A 23,259-nucleotide genomic window follows, 5' to 3' on the forward strand; every position below is an offset into this window, starting at 1 on the left:
TGCTGGCCAATATACAAAGCACTGATCAACACTTAATCACAAATGCAAAAATCATTTAGTCTGCTACAAATAAAGCAGTCAGATTCCATACATTCACAAAGACAACTTAGCAGCTCTTGGTATACATCAACTCCATTGCTGGCCACATTCAGGTTAGCCAGAATCCAGCTGAACCTCCTGTCCAAGTCAAATGACCAGGAAACAAAAATCATTCACCACTGATTCATTCAGTTTTACTTCCTTTTTTCATCCCACTGCAGAGCACAAAATTGCCCATGTATGTCCAAAGGAGATCCAGGTCCTGATAATTGTATTTATCTTTTTTCCCTAGGCCAGAAAGACTCTGATGCTCATCAAGGCGACCTTCAAAGGACATAGTTTCATGAAGTATCCTTCTTCACAGCAGTTACTCACCTCAAAAAACGTCAGGGTATAAACATCTCAGCAGCAATATTCCAAACCTCCTCAAATGGTTTTTACATCATGGTGTACTTCCATTTTCATTGTGTGTCTACAGTTACTGTAGCCAGTATTTCTTCCAACCTCCCTGAACTTCCTTCCTCCACACACTGTCACTGGCATAGGTTCTCTGCTGAATATAGCTGATGTGACTATGATGACAGGGCAGTTAATGGTTTTTACCAACCCACAACATTTTTTGTCATTTAAAACCAAGGTAAAAGGACAATATAATAATATGCATCAGAAGCATCATAAAATTAACATCAATTTCCTTTTGATGTTGATCTTATTAGAATCAGATTTATTACCGAAGATTTTGGGGCCCCCCCGCAAAATGGAGCATCAAATCTGCCCTTTCTCAGCAAGCTTTCATTCTTAAACTCTTGTTTTCATCTGTGTCTGTGGCACAGTTAGAGATTTAAAAGATACAAGGGAGTTGCTCAATAGTCTGTCCATTGGAATGGGGCTTCAAATTCTTCTGAAGTATGAGAGGAATTAATCAGAACCACACCCAAGACTCACAGAGCTCAAAGAGGCTTCAACACATCTCACCTGAGATGGAGGCCCTTTGCTCTCAAAAGCCATCACTTTCAGTAGGGTTTGGTGAAGTGCAGCTGAGACAGGGGTGTCTCAGGGGAGCAGGCAAGTTGTGGCTGCCCTCCTCAGCAATGATTTCCTCCACCACAGACATCCAGGAGATTGCACTGGTAGGGACAGAGGTAGAAGATAGCTACATACTTGTTAGGGTAAACTTTTTTTCTTGAAGGCTTTCTCATATTGTTCTCAGGTGAGACAGCACATCCATCCATCTCATCTCTGCCTCTGCATCAACACAGGCAAACTATCAAACCAAAGTGTTGCAAAATCATCTTTTGTGTATAAGGAACTTTTAGGGAAATGCAGTAAGAAGTGATTATACAGTGACTATTGATAAAGTTACAGAAAGTGAACTCTGCAACCTTGTGGTTTCACTTCTAGAATAATATGAATAGAGAGAGCCAAGGCTGGCTGCTGGCTGTGACATGACATCAACAGGGAAGTCAAAGGGAGTATTTGTTTAACATGTTTTCATTTACTTCTTAGAATAGCGATGCCATTACATTAATACCACCGAAAACTGAGTCACATCCATGATTGCCGCATGGAGCTCACAGGATCTATATAAGCATCCTTGCTCCAGTCTTGGGAGACAGAAAGACTAACATTTCCTGCAGCTGTGAGGCTCCTTGGCAATGCTGGTCACCGTGCAATACCTCCTACTCTATGCTGCCATTCTCCTACCTCAGAGCCTTCCTCTTCCAGTGCCTTTTAAACCAGCATTATGGAGCAATGCAGATTTAGACATCGCACAGGTACGTTACCAGGAAGGCAATGTAGCTGCATTATGAATAGCCGGATTTTTTACTTAACTTCTACATTCCTTTCCTGTCTGTTTATTTTACCTCCTCTTAATTTTTGCAGAGGTGACATAGAACTACTTAAACTTGCTGGTTGGCTTAGACTGCCTAAGTCTGACTTGCAAAAGAGATCAAGTTCCAGCTACTAAATAGTAGAGGCTCCTCATTTTGAAAACATCATAAATATATTTTTATACTATTTTGGAGCTCCGTGGATTTGAATACTCCGTACACTGCATTTACTTGAAAGGACTGCTTGCTAACAGTGTTCTGCTGTTCAGCTCTTCTCATGTATTTTAATCTGTACTACAGAGAAAATGCCACATGTTAAACAGAATTGGGTTAAAAAAAAAAGAAACACATGTAAACAAACCGTGACTACAGGACAATGGAGCAGTTCAATCAAATGTAAAATGCAATTGCTGGAAGATAGCAGGTATAAATACTAATTTTTGTTTTCCTTTCCTTTTTCCAGACATATCTTAACAAATTCTTTCCACTTCTTGGAAAACACCCTGTCATCAGCATAGAAGAAAGGATTAAAGAAATGCAGAAGTTTTTCCACCTGACTATAACAGGAAAATTAAATGCAGAAACAAAAACCGTAATGGAACAGCCCAGATGTGGACTCCCTGATGTAGCAGATTACCAAACATTTTCTGGAAGTCCACGGTGGAATAAGAAATACTTGACTTACAAGTTAGTGGTGGTTTAGATTTTATAGAGAAAGGATTTGTTTTGAGCTTAACTTTGCAGGTTTCCTTCACAGCCTAAATGTCATTTATCTGCTTCCTTTTCCTGTTAGAATTGTTAATTACACACCGGACCTACCCCGAGAATATGTGGATGATGCAATTAGAAGGGCTTTGATGGTATGGAGCGATGTAACTCCACTGAACTTCAGAAAAGTTACCTGGGGACCCGCAGACATCGTGATTAAATTTGCACGTCGGGGTGAGACTATGTAATTTGTTAAAATTCAGTGCTCCATGCCTGATTTACAGAATGCATTCTTATAGCCAAAGGCTTAGGAATAAATAACAAGTTTGGAACCAGCAAGTTTACTTGGAGGTTATCTTACCTTTATCATGCCACCAGTGTTATATAACATGAATCTGTTTAACTCCTATGCAACCATTAGAAAATCCCTTCAGATTTATAGTTGTGAAAGGGAGGGAGAATTCTACTCCGAACTGAGATGTTCAATTTTAGATATTTAGTGACCGTCTGCCTTGACATCCAGTGCAAACCAAACAAATGAGAAGATGAGTGTAGTGGAAAATAGCTTGTGCTGAAGACCCAGCCTCTACAAAGCTGGATTTAGGCAGGTTCAGGCAGCTTTACTTTGGTCTAGCTCCAGTTTGTTCATCTGGACTGAACACCTCCTTTTGCAAGCTGGGGTGCATCGGGGTTCACAGACGCACAGAACTGTAGGGGTTGGAAGGGACCTCTAGAGATCAGTGAGTCCAAACCCCCTGCAAAGCAGGCTCCCTACAGCAAGCTGCACCTGTCCAGACAGGTCTTGAATATCTCCAGAGAAGGAAACTCCACAGCCTCCCTGGGCAGCTTGTTCCAGCCTCTTTGCATTGGTCCCAGAGAGGATCTTCTTCTAGAAATTTTTTCTAGATTTTTCTTCTAGAAAGAATCTCACTGGTGGACTCCAAGACTGCAAGGTGCAAGCCAGAGCATGCTAAATGAGGATGACCACTAGGGTTACTTCTGATGCTCGACTGTGATTCAGGCTAATGTGTGAATGTGGGCATATCTTTTACTTTATCTGGAACTAAAATTGACTCAGCATAGACAAACTGGATGCCTTCTTTAAGGCCAGATGACTTGTTTTCTAGACCCATTGATGATATTTACTAGATCTCCAGAAGAGGAAGTGAAGAACAGACTCCTGGTTTACATATATAAGCACCAAAACATACCTACTCCCTGCTTTGCTCATGGGAAGCATGTTGCTAGGAAGAGTCTTTTAATGTGCCAGTCAAAGCAAAAAAGGGTTTTGCAAGCTGGAATGGGTTTTAACCCCTTGTCATGCAGTAGGACTAGGTCTCTTCTACCTGTGCTAGCTCTGCCTCATGGTCCATCCCAGAGGAAAAGGTCACATAATGGCATTCGGTACTGCAGAAATTCTCAGTCAAGTCAGAGATCTCTCAGTGGGAGTGGAACATTTCCAGATTTGGTACAAATATCCTGTCCTGTAGGCTCTCTGTGTAGGAACTGGTAGCATCCCACAAACACTGATAGCAGTAACTAATAGACCGTGTTAAGACTGGGAAAAGAAGAACTCAGCTATTCAGATACAGTTTTCTGTACCCCAAACAATTGGCTTCCACTACAGTCAGTACAAGTGAGTGTCTAAAACTTACATTGCACAGCAATGACCTACCATAATAACATTAAGGAGCTTTCAACATATAGCATTAAGGATTTATTCTGAAATAAACACTGAATGCTGCTTCAGAAACAGGTTTCTAGCAAAGACTCAGCTGTCTCTGAAGCGTGCATAAGTTCCAATAAGTTCCAAGTCTACGTTTTGTATTTAAGTAATGAATTTGGAGATGTTTCCTAAAACCTTGCTCCCCATTCTCACAAATTTGCTGTTATAGGATTTTTTCTTAAGAACAGCAGCAAAAAAAAGGTATCACAAACAAGCAACATGCTTCAGTTTGCTGAATGTAAGCGTTAGAACTCATGCTGTCTGATGACATTTCTTTGTTTTCAAATGCAGAGCATGGTGACGGATATCCTTTCGATGGAAGAGGTGGCACATTAGCTCATGCTTTTGAGCCTGGAGAAGGGATAGGTGGAGATGCTCATTTTGATGATGATGAAAAGTGGTCAAAATACAATCAAGGTAAAATTCACTTGTGTTTATGAAGAGGGAAGAGCAAATATTGCATATTTGTGTCACAAGCACACAGCCATAGGAAACGTTTTCCATAACACTTCATGCTTCAGTACCACTTCAGTATCAACCTCTCCTTCTTTTCAACAGCCTAAGTCCTTGTTTTTCCTTATCATTAGCAGTTACATAATGCTTGTTCTGTGTGGATTCCAAAGCAGTTTTCACAGGCTAAGCAAGGATCACAATCCTCTGTTTTCTACTTAAAGTATGAAGGGATATAATATCTTGCTTGCTGGAGTAAGTTTGATTTAAATTAGAGGGGGAAAGAGACTCAGAGTCTCTATGTGTATATGCAAAGGATAGGCAATACTTTTATTAAAATATTACAGTTAAATGAGAAAGTTCAATAATAAGCAATCAAAACTCCAATGCTTTAATTCAACTTAACGAAAGACAAAAGTCTCCTACTGCTTAGATTCTTTATTTGTTAAAAAGAAATGCCCAACCTTTAACATACTTCTCCATGCTTTTATGCTGCAGGAGTTAATTTGTTCCTTGTTGCTGCTCATGAATTTGGCCACTCTTTGGGACTCGCCCACTCAAATGTCCGTGGAGCCCTGATGTATCCTCTCTACTCATATGTGAACCCAGAAACCTTCACACTTCATCAGGATGATAGGCGAGGAATCCAGAGTTTATACGGTAAATTCACTTGATTTTCAAGTTAAAACCTACCAGCGTATAGGTTTCACTGCTCTCCCTGATGGCAGAGGCTTCATTGTATTACCAGAAGGAAAGAAAGGAGTCAATATCAGGGGGAAACAAACAAACAAACAAACAAAAACCATATTTCTGTATACTCCATCCACTATATCTGTTACGTAACATGTCCCCATTGCAACCAAGAGCTGATGAGGAGGTAGTGCAGCAGCCTGGCACACTGTCTTCCTGCACACCCATGCATTGCCCAACACGTCCTATGGACCTTAATGTGTAAATGAGCTATTTCAGGAAGTGTTCAACAGTACTGATCCCTGGGAAAATGATACCATCCCACTAAACAAGTCAACAGGACAGATTAGTGAAAGGAGAAACTACTCAGAAGTAACAGCGGAGCATAGCTGGAACAGATCTCATGGGATAAACTTTGCCATGGTTTATTTTCATCAGGGCATTTTGAGGAACACTGGAAATAAAACACAACTGTTTGTGTTGACTATTTCCAGTATAGACTTTGTTCTCTCTTTCTTTCCCACAGGGAGAAGGTCAGCAAACTCCTAAAGAAGGTGTTTAAAAAAAAAACTAAGAATTCAGATCTGGTAGTTTTGGTGTTCCAAAACCATTTAAATGCTCTGGCTAATTACACGTCAAAGCATCACCTTCTGTCTTGAACTTTTCATGATTTGTTTACACATTATCCAATTTCATGTGACAATAAAAGAAATCAAACATCTTGTATACTTCGTTGTCTAATGCTTGTTGTTTGTTTGTTTTATTTCTGGCATTTTGGTGGTGTATTGAATAACTCCTACAGGTACATAAGACAGAAAAATATGCTGAAGAAAGGTGTGGGTGCCAAAAGAGCCTGTGTGCAACTACTGCTGCAGTTACAAGCCCTCTTCATGGCTCACTTCTAGTCCCCAGCCATGTCCTGTCCCTTCTCAGTCACTGCTACTGACTCCTCAGAATCACAGTGTGCTTACTGTACGGCTCACATAAATCCAAGCACAGACTTTGTTTCCAGAACCCTGGAGCCACCTTCTTGCTGCTGAAGCCATTTCAGTGCTGCAGGGTGAGCCTGTTTTCCTACCATAAATGCAGAGCTCAAATGACACAGGGAGATGCATCAATATCTCTCAAATCCCAGGACAAAATGGCCATGGCTCACTGGCTCCTTGAGCACCACCTGAGAAATCTCAAAGTCTCCACTGGGCTCAGTCATAGGATGAGATGGGAAGGGTTCTACAAGTACAGCTTTGCTTGCAGGCGCTGATGTACAAACAGTAGAGCCTTTTTTCCCCATTCATCAGGATAAAATGTTACAAGATGAATACTCTTTCTACTAGGAGCTCTTGTGTTCCCTCTTGTGGGGAGAAAGTTTCTTCTACTTCAGCACCTTTGCAAAATGACAGCATTTCCCAGCATTTATCCAAAAGCAATGGCTGAAGTAGGTCACTGAGACATCTAGATGATACAAGCATAGAGTATGAAACATTTTCCTTGAGGCAATTTTCCCCCAGAGAAGCTTCTCAGCTCTGATAAGTCAGAAGTTTGAAAGCACTCCTGTCATTTACCAGACATTTCTTACACCTGAAGCTCAAATATGAAGTATCCAGGACTATCTGGACATCCTCCTGAAGGCACAGGTTTCAGTGTAAGAGAAAAACAGGAAGTCCCAGACTAAGGTCAGATCCCAGACTGCATTAAAGACTGCAGAAAGGAACTAGTGAACTCCACAGCCTCTATGGATGCTTGACCAACTTAGTTAAGCTGTATCTCAGGAAAACCAGCTGTATCTCAGTGGATCCAATGCTGTTTTACTGACACCAAAGGGAAAATGGGAACTGTGCTGGATGCTCTAAAAGTAATTACTCCTATTTATTTCCAGGGAACCTACTACAGATATGGAGAGCACACTAACATTATTTGATAGAGAAAATTCTCAGCTCCAGAAGACTATTTTTCAACACAGTCACCACAGTTAGCTATACATTTTCACCAGTGGTGAACAAGAGCCTGCATGTCATGCTTGAGAAAATCTGTGTGGCCAACAGAATGCAGCTTGTCTTTCATGTCACTGTCACCAGCGCTGAAACACATCACCCCCTGCATCACTGGGTGATGGCAACTTGGCAAGATTGAATGGCTGAAAAGATAGTTTAAAAAAAAATAAAATCTTTTCAGCTGTATAAAAGGGGAATACCTGAAGAAAAGAAATGGCCATCACAATGGATAGAGACCTGAGGGATCCTGAACAGGTTTAATGATGACAGAAAGCCTATTCTCTTGACCAAGGTTGCCAAGGAGACACAGCACAACACAGAGACAAATCATGCTCTTAGTTGACCTCAGCCTACTTCCAGATGCTTCAAACAGAATGGAATGGAATGGAATGGAATGGAATGGAATGGAATGGAATGGAATGGTTCAGTTAGAAAGAGCCTTCAAATATCAGTGAGTCCAACTTCCTGATGACTTCCAAACAAACCAAAAGTTAAAGCACATTAATGAGGACATTGTACAAATGTCTCTTGAACACCCACAGGCATAGGGCATCAACTACCTCTCTAGGAAGCCTGTTCCAGTGTTTAACTATCCTCACAGTAAAGAAATGCTTCCTAATGCCCAGTCTGACCCTCCCCTGGCACAGCTCTGTATCATTCCTATCCTGCTGAGCAGAGCTCAGCACCTCCTCCTGTTTCCACTCCTCATGGAGCTGTAGGGAGCAGTGAGATCATTTCTTGGCCTCCTCCAGGACAATCCAAGTGTCCTCAGCCTCTCTTCAGAGGATGTGTCCTCCAGACCTGTCACCAGCTTTGTTGCCCTCTTCTAGATGCTTTCAAGTATATTAACATGTTTTTTATACTGTGGGGCCTGGAACTGTATGCAATAGTTGAGGCTGCACAAATGCTAAATACAGTGGGAGAATCACCTCTTTTGAGCAGAAAAAGAGAAAACAGTCATAGGAGACAGACTTAATCAGAGGAAATTGTGCAAGACACTAGAAAGAATTGCTCCTAAGGATTCATGGGACAATCCACGTGCCATTCTGGAGGAGCCATTGTGCTGACAAAGGAGGAAGGCATGAGATCAAAGACTTGACTAAAAGTAGATGTTTTTTACTGTGCAGTTACTTTCCACATGAACTAAGATGAAAAACTCCAGACATATATTCCTAGGAAGACCATTCTGATCACAGGACACCTCTGAAGATCTCTTCCATCATGCACACAAGCTGTCTGCCCTGCAGCAGGGCCAGCACAAGGTGGGAGGGAACACCCATTTATCTTCGAGGAGGGATCTCTGCAAGAGGCAGGAATTCACATCCAGCACATCTACAGCATCTTAAATCCACTAAGAACCAGGATCTTCTGCCTCAAAGATGGCAAAGGCATCACTTACTGAGCAGTCAGCAGCATCTCATTGCCTTCAAAGCTCTTGTTATGGTTCAGTTCGTGTAACAGGACATCTGCTTTGGGAAACACAGCTGTCACTGGCTCACCTCACATTCTGTTTGCTTCTCATCCTGTCTACTACATCGGAACAGTGCAATATCATCTGCCTCCACCTAGTGGTACAGCTCGGCAAACTCTGTACTTTACACCCTGTTGAAAAGTGTGTCCAGCCTGCACACAAGCCCACAGAAGTTACAGTACAATTCCTTATTGAAAGTAAAATCAGAGAGAAGAACAATTTAGCAAGGGGATTCTGCCTCTTCCTTCTTCACTTTGTTCTACTGTACAACTTTTCACATGATTTCTTCACTATACTCCTGAGGGCATGGAAGATCATTATGTTATTTAAATACCATCTGATCTCTCCTTTGCCATACAGAAGAAATAGGTAATTACATAAGATTTTGTGTCAGTGGGGATTTGAAGTTTCATTTGCCTGCAATACTGTTCTGTTAAATACATAAAAAGATATCTAAATGTAGCTTTGCACTACAATGAGCACTAAATTAACTCTGCATTGGGAAAGAAAAGTATTTACAGTTATAATGAGTCCCTTGACTATCCACATATGAAGGATAAGCCTTACTGCTGTGAAAATGTTCCTACCCTAGAGAAGCTATTTCTGGGGCTTTACACAGAATCACACAGAATTACAGAACTGCAGGGGTTGGAAGGGATTCTAAAGGCCATGAAGTCTAAACTCCCTGCTAAAGCAGGTTCCCTACAGCAGGTTGCACAGGTAGGCATCAAGGTGGCTTTCAAATATCTCCAGAGATAGAAACTCCGCAATATTTCTGGGCAGCCTGTTTCAGTGCTCTGTCATTCTAACAGGAAAGAGGTTCTTCCTTGTGTTTGTATAGAACTTCTTGTGTTTCAGCTTCTGCCATTGCCCCTTATTCTATTGCTACCTGTCACCAAAAAGAGTCTGCTCCCATCGATTTGACTCACATACTTTATACATTTATGATCAGAAATCAGGTCACCTCTCAGTCTCTCCAGGCTGAACAGTCCCAGCTCTCTCAGCCTTTCCTCATACAGAAGATGCTCCAGGCGCCCTTTCATCTTTGTGGCCCTCTGCTGGACTCTCTGAGAGTTTCCCATCTGTTTTGAACTAAGGAGTCCAGCACTGGACACAGTTCTCCAGATGTAGCCTCACCAGAGCAGAGTATGGAGGGAGGATCACCTCCCCTGACCTGCTGGCCACTCTCTTTTTAACACACCCCTATACCACTGGCCTTCTTGGTCACAAGGGCACACTGATGGCTCATGGCCAACCTGTTGTCCATCGGGACACCCAGGTCCTTCTCCACAGAGATCTTTCCCAGCAGGTAATACCCAAGGCTGTACTGATGCATATGGTTATTCCTCCCCAGGTGTAGGACTCTGAATTTGTTCTTTTTGAACTTCATCCACCCAACTCACCTGCCTGTCCAAGTCTTGCTGAATGGCAGCAAAGCCTTCTGATGTGTCTGCCATCCCTCCCAGCTTCATATAATCATTGTTACCCGCTGCTTCAGGTAACCTGAGCCTAATTCATCAAACACAGAGTGATGTTCTGAGAGAGCAATGTTGATATGCTTGTGATAGAAATGATATGCATAGAAAATGTAGGAAAAAATAACTTAGATTCACACTGCACTAGAGATTACATGTTATTTCAAATAGAATACATTCTCTGTTAAAAAAGTAACAACAAAATGCATTTTTTTATTATTTTAATTGTATCATTCACTGTTCCTTTTTCTTTTTCAAAAATAGCTTGAAATATAATTGCTTTACATAAATTAATCTGTACGTACAGACAGATTGACCTTAGTACTTGCAGTTCTTTGAATCAGACAAGACTTCATCTTAAACTATGGATTAAAGAAATCAATTTGTTCTTACTCCTTCATTTGTCCCCCCAAATTAAACAGTACTTACAGTCTTTTGCTAATTCGGAGGAGCCATGGGGAAGGGGGTGGAGGGGGTGGGAGGGAGTGGAGTTAGGAGATGGAAGAAAATGATAAAAGATTCAGGAATTCTCTTTATTTTATAATCTGAGTACTTAAAGTTCACAAGGATCAAATACTGCCCGAAGAAATTCCTAAAGGGGAAGGAAAAAGAACACAACTAACAAAGAAATACTAAATAAGTCAGTGCAACCCAGTCATTCACAAATTATCATAGTCTCATAGTCTCACAGTCTCGTGCGGGTTGGAAGGGACCTTAGAGATCATCGAGTCCAACCCCCCGGGATTCGAGCCTCCTGTGTAGCAGAGCAGCATTTCTACCACTTGGGCCACAGGGGGGATTCGAAACCAGGGCCTCCAGTGTTGCAATGAGGCATTCCTACCACTTGCGCCACCGGGGCACACAAATTATGAAGACATAAGCCATTTTTCTGTGGTGGTAAAATTATTAATCCTTAAGATTTGAGAGGTCTTGCTAAGAAGTTTATCCTGACTAAAAGCACATTCCTTTTGCCTAAAAGCTCATGGTCAGAGTTTCCAACCCAGTCACTTCTCAGCCAAGATAATACTGCATGTGCCACTCCTACAGGCTCCACCAGTAACCACATCTCCATAAGATGCTCATCTGGCTTTGTTAGCTTTGGAATGATTTCCCCTCACCTCTTCCTTTTATTTGATTTATCTTCCTTTTATTTTATTATCATGTAAGTAGAGTATCTGCAATCACTTGGCAGACAACAGGGAGCAGAGTGGGAGCTGCTACCCAAATGGTCTCTCACTACTGTTGCAGTTAATAAAGCCTCTGCCTGACCTGCCTTATACTGCACTTGTGTTACTATGTGCTCAGAGTTGCTATATTCTCTGACATGAGGAATTACTACTGTATGTTTGTCCCGTTATTATATGCTTACCCAGATGGACCAAACTCTAAACTACACAAATCTCTTCTGTGCTGTACTAAGTCCAGCCATTCATTTGTTTGGCTCTTTTTTATTTCTTTTCCCCTTTACAGGAAATATCCTTAAATCTAATCTGCTTTTTCCAAGCTTCTTTGCAATCTGCTCAAATGCTCTTACACTTCTTTCATATGCCTATTTTGCCAGCCCAGTTCTCCATCTTCATCTATTTAACAACAGTCCACTGCATTGCTTCCTGAATAGTTCTCTGTTTTATTCTTCACACTTTCAAGACCCCTCTTCCTCCTCAGATGTATAATGAAGGTATTTACTTGCCTTCCTGAGTGTCGACTCCAGAACTCTGTCACCTGTGATGCACTCAGATGCAGGGAAAAGTGAGCTGTCCGACAGCTGAGCTCCCAGTCCAGCTCTGCATGGAGCTTGGCTTTGCACAACGGTTCCTGTTGTTTCAACTTTTAATTCTGTAATGGGACTTAATTGCTACAGACTCTAGACAAGGGCCATCATTATTAGCAGAGGAATGAGATCACTGAGGTATAAATTTAATGACAACAATGACAATAACTCCAGCCTTAGCAATGTACATCAAAGCTGCTGCAGGTTAAAGGCTCACAGATATGTGATGGGAAAGACCTGCTTAGCCACAGAATTAAGAACTATGGACTTTCACACTAACATTCTCTTGGTTTTTCCTTGACAGTATTAACTGCAAAATTCTTTCAACCCGAGGACACTTCTTTTTTCTGTTTTTATAAAATTACATCTTTTACAAAACCTGCCTCAAACAGGATGTTCTTAATGTTATCATATTTATGTTTTCAGTTTCAGCTATGTCAATCTGAAGTAGAGCCACTGACGTCAATGGAATTAGTTTGGATTTATCTGTAAGAGTAAATGTTAGCAAAGGACTGGAGAAAATATTATCTGTTTTGATTGTAGTTACAGCAGGAACCATCACAAGCCAGAGAGCTACAGATAATCACTGCTTGTTGGAAGTGACAGAGGAAAATTATTTGGGAGTGGAAATTTGTACAATTTTCTGGCAGCTGTAAAAATAAAGTTCACAGATAATAAAACAAAAAGCATAGAGAAAAGCAGAAGGGTAGTCAAAGATACAGGAAAATGCAAATGTCCATCTGTAACAAAAAATAACACCTGAAAAGACTGAAGATCTTCAGTTTGCTCACATGAAGGGAGTGGATGGAGCTGATGTACTGAGCATAGTGCAGATGTTCATTGTTTCTGGTAGTGCAAAATGTAAAGTACTCCCAGTTGAATGCTCTGTTATTAAGAGATCTTAAATTAAGAAGAAAGTCCTGTTTTTTACTCAGCAAGTAGCTCCGTTGTGGAATTCCCTAATGCAAGATATTTACTGATTGTGGAGGATAAAATTATAAATGGGTTCTGGAAGGTTCAGTTATAGTTATGTAGGGTAAGAGCTTTTGGACCTGAAGGTCTGGAGGGAAATGATTACTCGTTATCTTACTGATTACCAAAGGAAGAATCAGTTAAAATTCACCCAGTTTTGTCAGCACTGCAAATCTTGCTATAGAAAGGAAACATCTTGCCTGCAAAGCCAACTTAGCAGCTTAGTCAAAGAATTACTATTATTCCAGATTAAATTATTATAGAGAAAAAAAGAAAAAAAAAGAAAAAAAAGAAAAAGAAAAAAAAAGAAAAAAAAGAAAAAAAAGAAAAAAATAAGAAAAGAAACGAAAAGGAAAAACGTAAAAGAAAGAAGGGAATACTAACAGGGAAGAAACCTCAATTAGCACTCATTTCATGCTTTATCCATTTATCTGATTTTGTGCTCACCCTCCCCTGTCCAATCTGGATGCTACAGTTCTTGCTGTCAGTCCAAGAGGAGAGTTACAGTGAGGTGCCATGCTTTGTTCTCCCTTCACTCTACATCTGCCTTTTGTTGAGCACAACACAAATTCTATTTTCATTACACATTCTAGTTATCTACCAAGACTTACAAGTCACAGAATTAAAGAGTCAAAGCATGTCTTAGGTTGGAATACCTAATACTCTGGGTCCACCTGGTCCAACATCTGCTCAAGCAGGGACATTCAGAGTAGGGTGCCCAGAATCAAGTAAAATCCTTTTCAGAATCAGTGTCCCACCACACAATGCCAACGCCATCCTGCTCTAAATGTCATTCCAGGTGAAAATGATCCCTGGTATTACTCTGGGCTTTCTCTAGATGGAGCTTTGCACTCAAAGCAGAGATACATAAGAGCAAAAGTGAGGTAGTGCACAAAGAACTGTTTGCATTCAACACATCAGAGCAAAATAATCTACTCAAATCAGGCATTCATTGAAAAATATAATGCAAAAGTATTTGCCCATTCCACTAACTACTGTTTGTGTAAATATTTTGAAGACAAATTAGGTGTCTCGTGTTAAATATTTTTGTTTCTCAGCTACAGGAAACTGTCATGGTGGCATTCATGATCAGTTCTGCTCCTCACAAATAATTCACTAAGAACTGAACTGTAACTCTGAAATTAACAGTTACCTGGTAAATCAACAATTTGTTCTTTCAAAAAATTTTCTGGCTCGGATGCTGCTTTATGAAACATTGGGCAAACATAGTCCAATGAACAGAGCAGTTTTTTTAGCCACAGTTTCAACAGGGAGACAATTCACATTATTCCAAGCTTTGACTTTGAGATCTGGAGATATGTCCATACAGTATGACGTAAAAAAGAAAGGCAGTAAACCAGCAAATTAATGTCCTCAAATCAGTTAAATCAGAGCTGAAAATGTAAGGTTAAACCACTGCACAAATATCTATAAAATGTCTGTTTTGACTTAGAGGAGTTGTAGAAAGGAGAATCAAAATCATATCTGTGTTATGGTTACTACAGATAAATGAATTATCAGCTGCTTGCCCTCCTTTGAGGAAGAATTTGAAAGATCTGGAACACGAAGCCAGGGAGAAAATTCCCTTAATTTACAAACCCATTGTACAATCCCAAGAAACATTCATCTGTGCAAACTCATGCAAATGAAATGAGGATTCATACTATTTAAGACTAGTAATGTCTTTCTTCCTCATGATAGTTATGACTACAAGATGAAGATGAAAAGGAAAATTATTGCAAAATACATTAAAAGACTGTCTCCTGTTACTTTAAAGCTTCCAGTACTGTTGCATTCATGTAATACTTGGGGAAACATGCTGTGTGAACTGACATTACTTAATGAACAGTTGATGGCAATGAGAACAATGGTTTGTCATCTATCACAGAATCATAGGACCACAGAATTGCTCAGGTTGGAAAAGACCTTAAAGATCATCAAGTCCAAATGCAACCTAACCATATTACCCTAACTCTAACAACCCTAAATTATGTCCCTGAGCATGACATCCAGATGGTTATCTATTGGGATTATTGAAACATCTACGCCACAAGCTTCCTTCTGAAATATGTAGATAGATCCCTCAGGGACACAGTGGGCATGATTGTGGTGTGTTGATTGTTGGACTGGATGATATTAGAGGACTTTTCTAACCTCAGTGATTCTACGATTCTTTGAATATGTATGGAATGAGTGATAGAAGAGTTGAGGAAGAATCATAATGCAGTGAAGAAAAAGTGTAGTTCTCTGTTTCTAACCATATTCTTGCTTCCATTCCTACTTTTGAAGCCAGAAATAGGAATCCCAAGTTAAGGTTATACTTCCTGAAAATGAGAGGATAATTAATGACCTGGGAAGAAGTCATGCAAGCTAAATGCTGGGAAAACACTAATAATAGCACAGTTTGCTTAAATGTGCCTTGGGTTTGCAAATAAAACCTGATCATCTTTAATTCCCCTTAAAATAATTTTACAAACAATTAGATAAGTATCCAATCTTGATGTAAAAAGATCCAATTTTTATTTAGCGACAAGTAGAACATTGTATGATAATAAAGAAGATATTTGTTTTTGTAAGAGTCCAGAATAATCAAGGCAGAAATTGCTTCCTTCTCTTAGTTGTGCTTGCTATGGCTACAAAGCAGACAGCTGACACCATACTGTCAAGCTAGTTCTAACAGTCCAAAGTTAACACAGATTGTAACTCACGGTCTCAAAGATGGATAAACATTGGTCATTGCTCTCACTGAGCTATTTGCTCCCACAGTACAGCACATAAAAGCACTTTAGATGTTGGACACTTTACATAAGTACACATATATCAGCTGAGGAATATGATCACCATTTTCCCACGTTCCCTCATACAATCTTGAACTTTTGGACAATCCCAAAACAAATTCCACCACCTATTATACTATTATATTGTCCATCTTCACTCTTTGGTTTAATCACTTCTACTGAGGTTTTTCCTAAACTCTCCACAGTGTTTGAGGTTCCTGAACACCTGTTTCTTAATGCAACAGTCCTAACTTTTGTTTCCTATTTTTCTGAGAGTTTTATTGCACTGTTACCACTTAGCTTTGTGTTGTAAAACATTTCAGCTGTTCACAGTGTTTTCATCCTGTTTATACAGTATCTCAGACAACTGGCCCCAGGTCAAGTGAGTCTGGCCTCCTCATAATTACAGAAGAGGTAGTGGTGTAAAATAATATCCTCTCCCCTGATCATCCACGTGCTAGAATCGATAAGTAGAATCACTTGCATAAAATGTAATGATACTTCTGCTTATTACTCAGACATAAATGCTACAGACCCTATGTCAAAGTTCTCATGGATAAACATCACTAGCCATCTAAATGACAGCTAAGCTGTCGTAGATAGCAACTTATCACTATTTTGCTTAACAACCTATATGAAGAAGAGAGAAAAAATACCTGGCAAGTAGTTTTGTGTGAATACCCTGGAAGTGCCAGATCAGATCAAACATACAGCTTCAAAGAGGACGCTGTGTCTGGAGTCTTTTTCTGACATTCCTTTAAGCAGCTTTAGCTTCTGCACATCACTTATAAAATGTTTCCACTGTTGTGGGGTTTTTTTGTACATAATATATACTGCAGTGCAGTCTACTTATTGATTCTCAGAATACCACCCTTCAACCCTGCTTCTCTTAATGTGCACTTTTGAGATGAGAAAGATGAAGTAACATCCAGAAGAGCTTCCATGAAAAACAAAGAGAAAAATAGAGCATGTAAAGCTTCAGAAGTTCTACTCTTACCAAGTAAGCAATGCAAAGAACCTAAGCAAAATATGCAGCACTTTTATAAATAAAACTAAGTGCCAAAATGCATTCCCATTTAAAGGGCTGAAGCAGAAACAACATCTTTGCAGACAACAAAACTCAAACTTGCAAATTTTCCATTATAGACCTTCATATCAAAATGCTTTTGTTCAATGTGAGAAAAACATTTCTCCTTATGGTAATTTCTGCTATCAGATAGGTACAGTAAATGTAATGTTAGGTACTGCGTATACCATATTTATAGTCTATGTCTATAAAACTGGAAATATTTTTGTGATCATTTCAAACTCCAGATATCATACCATGCAAATCCCAGGCTGACTGTGAATTCACAAATGGGTGTGCACCTTAAATCATTTATATGAAGACTGTGAATGAGACCCACTGAACTGCAAAACAGCCCATGGATACAAACTGCAGATACCATGTCCCACAGAAGTGACAACTCAGAACAAACAGATAAGTGAGATGCTCACTGATTATGTAGTTAGGGAACCAAGTCTCAAGGTGCTGTCTTACTGTTGGCTTCCATCTTAGAAGTCAATGACACTGGTTTCAGTTGTTTTCTTGTTACTGGGACAATAATCGTTTTCACCAAAGTGAGTGAAACTTCTTTTTGATATATGAACCACCTGAACTGAAATCTCTACCTATTTATTTATTTGTACCAGATAATTCCCTGGAATTTTTGACAGCAAATGACTTAAATGAAGGAATTTGGGAATGGGCTGGTGGTTGGACGTGGTGATCTTAGAGATCTTTTCCAGCCCTACTGATTCTGTGATGTCATGAAGTCAGATAAAGACAACAAAAGTTCATGTGTACCCATAGTAAGAAGTCCAGATATTTGGTATATCTTTTTCAAAATGCCATGAATTACTGATTGAAAATATTTTCTGTGACATCTGTTTTTGCCTTCTGAGCTCTTCAACACTTGTTTAAGTTCAGGATCAAAACCTGACATAACTTTTTTGCCCTCACTGGCTTATGAGGTGTTTGCTTTCCAGTTGCTTTGCAGTATTGTTATAATACTGGCCCAAGTGTGCCAATGTCGTGGTGCTCACAATGAGCAGTGCATCAAAACTGAATGTGAGTTCACAGCTCGCAAACTAAATTCTCCAAAAGGTGACCCAGTCTTCCAAAGAAAATGACTGTCTGACTAAACTAACTCTAGTATAAACATTCCATATTAGCATTAATCCCAATTTTGGAAGAAACAGAAGCAGAAAACTCTGGAATCAAGAACACTTACACGATGAAGAGTTAGCTTCCAGCATATTGCAGCACTGACCTACTTTACGTGCATTTTCATAGCAACAGCAGACATATCATTAGTGATTGCTTAAAAGATATAATTAGGATCTGGAAACAGTATCTGCTAAAGTGGGTGAAAGCATTTAAAGACCATTAGTAGTGAAAGTGTTGGCCTATATGACAGACACTATTTGCAGATTTTTCTGTTGCTAAATCACAAATAGTATTTCTGGCTCTTAGAAAGGGTTTGGTTTGTATTTTCTGCAACAGCGCCTTGACTGTTTTCCATTAACACAGATAAGAATAAACATGAAATACATGTGCTGTAATAGAAAAGCCAGCAGATTTCAAGATTCTCAATTACATTTAAACAAAAACAACAACAACAAAAAGGAATAAAACTTGGCAGCCATCACTAAGTGAAGTAAACTGCTGAACACTGTCTTTATTAAACTCTGCTGTCACAGAGGCTGGTCTCTGCATTAACAAAGTCAGAAGATAAGAATTCTTTGTAACTGATATAGAAAACGTGGCTCTTTAAAAATTGAAACTGTATTTTACCAAACTGTAAATATTTTTGCATGAAGCCAAAGGAATGCAAAGCGTGTTTATCACAAAGGGATGTGTATAATTTATTGGACGTACAAAACAACTGATTTGAGGATTTGTTAATATCATCTCCTAAAAATATGAGATGAGAAACTGTAACACCTCTATGTGTCTAAATGTATCACATAGAAAATCAAATGTACTTACTAACAAATAATCAGTCTGATGGATGTTACGATCCTTTCTCTGTATACCTTGTAACTTCTTTCTCAACCTGAGTGATACTTTAGGAGATAATACATGACTGTTTTGAAAATGAATGATACAACTGTATCATGTCTTTAAAATAAGCGTTTACAACTATTTTTATCACTTCAGTTTCTCCTTAAATTTTATACAGTAAACATTACATTTAAATCAAATAAGGCATCTGTGTCTCTATGAAAGTAAGGGTTGAATTTCCATCCCTTCAAGTCTGTACAAATGTTACACATGCCCTGTATCTATGTCACTTAGAAATACCCAGTTGAGCCTCCTCCCAAATAATGTGGGGATCATTTTATATGATAGTTCACTGTGTTTCTTATACGGTGTTTGCAGTGCATATTTCTTCCCCATTACTGTCCTGATACAAAGTTAATTTAAATCATGTGCACGGCCCAAAAATTAGTCCTGGAGATATTTCAGCTTAGGTCAGTTTGCTCAACTGAAGCTACGCACCCAACTACTGCATTAATGTAAACATGCAGTAGAGTAGCCCATGATTTGTTACATAGTGCTGCAAAATGGGCTGAAACATTTGGAAATGCTGCAAAACAGAAATTGCTAATAGTGCAAAGCACTAATTGCTTCTGTGACAATCTGCTGTCTTTACGATTAAAAAGGCTAATTATGTGAATATTACAACAGAAAAAATATATTTATTTGAAAAGAAATTTATTTTCACAACTATTGGAATAGCTGCATAGTAATGATTTAAAAACCACTTGGTAAGCATGTAGTCACTAGAAAGAAAGGAGGAATAGCATTTGGTTTCAGACACCTTTTATCTTTTCTCAAGAGGTTGTTCTTCACCTACAGGACTCTTATCACTGCCACATCACATGTGGCAATCATCAAATCTCCTTTTTCATTTTTACCCATTTTATTTATTTCACTTGTGGATTCCTTGGCTTTTTTAGGAAGTCTCCTCAAGCTTATCTGAATCACTGAACTCGCATTTCTATGGCCAGAGGGAACTGAGAGGCAATGGCATCTTTAGATATTCCCAGTGCAACAACAGTGAATCTGCCTCTTTGCACCAGATGGGATTCATTAAACTGATCTGGTGAACAGCACAACCCCCACAAATGCAACAGGTATGGCTAGGTTATGCGACATGGGACTGGGGATAAGTGGCCAGACATTCATCAGAACTGATTGCCTGAGTTTCTCACAGTGTAGGATGAAAGCCAGTGTTGCATTCCTCCTTACTAATACATCTTATGTAGTTCATATTGCAGATTTGTTACATCAAAAAAAGAAATAAAAGGTGAATGTTAGTTCCACACAGTTAAAGAGCTGTTGGTCCATTAAGCGTAGCACATATCCATGGGGAAAAGGCACAAATTCCCAACAAAAAAGAGAACTCTGTTCTCAGTTCTCCCAGAAAACCTCATTACTATTGTGGAGATGTTCTCTTTGGAGAATTTATGCCATTTCCTTTATTTCTGACCCAACTATTTTTGTATTTTCCCAGTGGGATGCAATCAACAAAATGGAAGCAAACGGGCTTGTACGTGTGCTGAAATCATTACAGTATCACAAGCACTAACCATTTTAGAACTGTATAGCAGAAGAGTTCATAAGCTAAAAAGACAAAAAGGCCTGTAACTACAATACATACTCTTAAAACAGCATTACTGTGGTGCATTATGTGCTGCAGTGGGGTGACCTCAGCCAGCTGCAAGTTGCCTACCAGTCCACAGCCACTCAGTCACTGTCCCTCCTCAGCAGGACAGGGGTTAATTGGATGAAAATGCTCATGGGTTGGGATGCTGACAGGGAGATCAGTTACAAGTTACTGTTGTGGGCAAAACAAACTTGAGTTAGGAATAAATACTTTTTTTCCAGATAAAACAGGCTTGAATAGTAAGAAACAAGAATTAATGAAACACCTCCTTCCTACCACACCCTCCTTTTTGAGGCTCAGCTTCACTGCCTCACACCACAGAGCTGTCACACCTGACACAGGAACTATCAGAGGTCCCTGTAGTGGCTTCCTGGGGCCAGGAGTACATGAAGTGCACTGGATATCTAACATGAAGTCCATGCAGCCCCAAACCTCCCACTGTGGGCAGAGTTGCATCCCACCAGACCAGGCTGCTCAGGGCCCCATCCAACCTAACCTTGAGAACCTCCAGGGGTGGAGCATCCGCAGCTTCTCTGGGCACTTGTGTTAGGGGCCTCACTGTCCTGTGAGTAAAGAATTTCTGCCTAACATCCAACCAAAATCTCCTCTCTTTTAGTTTAAGGCCATTCCCCTTTGTCTTACCACTATCAGACTGTGTAAAATGTTCAGTATATAAGCAATGGAAGGCTGCAGAGAAGTCTCCCCAAAGCCTTCTCCAAACTAAATAAGCTCAGCTCAATAAGCCTTTCTTCACAGGAGAAGTAGAAGTGGTCCAGCCCTCTCATCCTCTCCATGGCCCTCTTCTAGACCCACTCCAACAGATGCACATCTTTCTCATACTGGGGGCCGCAGGCCTGGACACAGTACTCCAGAGAGAGCCTCACAAGGCAAAGTTATCAGCAAACTTGCTGACGGTACGTTCTGCCCACCAAATAGTCTTCAAATCCACCTCTTCACAGTTTTATAGATAGGGATGTGGTGTGGGAGCACCAAAGGCCCTACACAAGTCCAGGTAGATAACATCAGTTGCCCTTCCATTGTCCATTGATGGTATCACTGTTAGGGAAGGCCACTATATATGTCAGGCAGATCAGAGGATGCTCTGAGATCACATGGGTGTAAGTTTCAAAACATGACAACTGGCCTATCAAAGAGCAATATGGAAGGTACTGTGGGCTTGTTTAGCTTGGAGAAGAGAAGGATCCAGGGAGACCTAATTGTGGCCATCCAGTACTTGAAGGGAGCATATAAACAGGAAGAGGAATGGTTCTTTACGAGGATGGATAGTGATATGACAAGGGAGGATGGTCTTAAACTGAGACAGGGGAGGTTTAGGTTAGATATTAAGAGGAAGTTTTTCACACAGAGGGTGGTGACGCACTGGAACATGTCGCCCAAGGAGGCTGTGGATGCTCCATCCCTGGAGGCATTCAAGGCCAGGCTGGATGTGGCTCTGGGCAGCCTGGTCTGGTGGCAACCGTGCACATAGCAGGGGGGTTGAAACCAGATGATCATCATCCATTTCAACCCAGGCCATTCTATGATTCTGTGATTCTATAGCACACAGCATCCTTTCTAGCACCACCTGCATGCTGAGAAATCAAAATGCAAAGCTGTGAATAAACCAGCAGTAGTAGCTTTATTAATGGCCCTCTTGACAGTTAACTTTCATCCCATCCTGAAGTTCTTCCTAATGTAGATTAGAATGGATGTAACTGTGAAGCCAGTTTGTGTCTGCACTTTGTCAAACGTGTGCTGTAGGTCTCCTGAAAGTCGTCTCCTTCACTTGGACACTCAGTTATGAACAAAATAAGCTACTGTAAGAAAGTTACCCTGCTTAAATTGTATGAAATTAACATGGTTTTAGTATTCTGTTTTGTGGGATCCTTTATTTACATACGTTCCTTTCAAAGGTATGATGGATTCCCTTAATATTCAACTCAAAAATACTTTGGCCCAAATTCCACTTGTGGGAATTAGAAGGAAAAGCTTTTGAATATACTAGCCCCTTGTCAAACATCATAAAGCAGTTCATTCTGTGGGAGAGTACAGCCAGTTTAGCAGATGCTATGACTAGAAATACATTTTTAAAGGCTAATCAAGAAGCATAAGCCTACTCTAGTACTACATGTATCATGAGATTAGCCTACAATGAGAGAAGGAAACAATTATGTTTCCTGAGAAAACCAAATAGGAACCATCTGAACGAAATGGAGACAGACAAATTAATCTCTGAGTCACATCAGTGTAAGTCCAGAAAGTCTCCAGTGATATTTATGAAAGCTTCCCTGGACTGAATCCAGGTAATGTGAAATATAATTAATCCCATCCTACAGATAATAAAAACACATCCGGATGTTTTGGTGTTTTTTTTTTTCCCCATACTGTAAAGTGTTAACATGGAACTTTTTTTGTCCACTCAAATGTACTTCAGTACGATCAAAAAGTGCCACATTCCCTTCCCTTTCCATTTTTTCTGAAGGGTAATGTACAGAAAATGAGTCTACTTTGGGGAAGAGAAAGAACTTCCATGTATATCTTTCAGTCATGTGAAGGCGAAACTATGACTTACTAGACTGTCCAAAATTATGAAATTTGTTCAGCAAAAAGGGACTTTGCCTGATTTTCATTTCTTCCATTGA

The 23,259-nt window shown here is 40.0% G+C and overlaps 1 protein-coding gene and 1 long non-coding RNA gene across 2 annotated transcripts in view; one reads left to right on the forward strand and one right to left on the reverse strand.

Annotated features, from left to right (window-relative positions):
* Positions 1–23,259, reverse strand: part of LOC146762837 (uncharacterized) — a 54,669-nt gene that overhangs the window by 28,284 nt on the left and 3,126 nt on the right. The window lies entirely within an intron of this gene.
* On the forward strand, positions 1,645–6,173 carry MMP7 (matrix metallopeptidase 7). The gene is made up of 6 exons (XM_015852274.3): positions 1,645–1,814; positions 2,335–2,558; positions 2,665–2,813; positions 4,597–4,722; positions 5,254–5,415; positions 5,972–6,173. The coding sequence occupies exons 1-6, from the start codon at positions 1,695–1,697 to the stop codon at positions 5,992–5,994; spliced, it is 804 nt and encodes a 267-aa protein (XP_015707760.1). The 5' UTR covers positions 1,645–1,694; the 3' UTR covers positions 5,995–6,173.

Source organism: Coturnix japonica, chromosome 1 (assembly GCF_054131305.1).
Source record: "Coturnix japonica strain WE chromosome 1, WE-NBRP24, whole genome shotgun sequence".
Lineage (NCBI taxonomy): Eukaryota > Metazoa > Chordata > Aves > Galliformes > Phasianidae > Coturnix > Coturnix japonica.

Coding starts and splice junctions, on each gene's coding strand:
- MMP7 (XM_015852274.3), top strand. CDS start 1,695: ATGCTGGTCACCGTGCAATACCTCCTACTCTATGCTGCCATTCTCCTA. Junction 1,815..2,334: donor CAGATTTAGACATCGCACAG/GTACGTTACCAG, acceptor TCCTTTTTCCAG/ACATATCTTAACAAATTCTT. Junction 2,559..2,664: donor AAGAAATACTTGACTTACAA/GTTAGTGGTGGT, acceptor TTTTCCTGTTAG/AATTGTTAATTACACACCGG.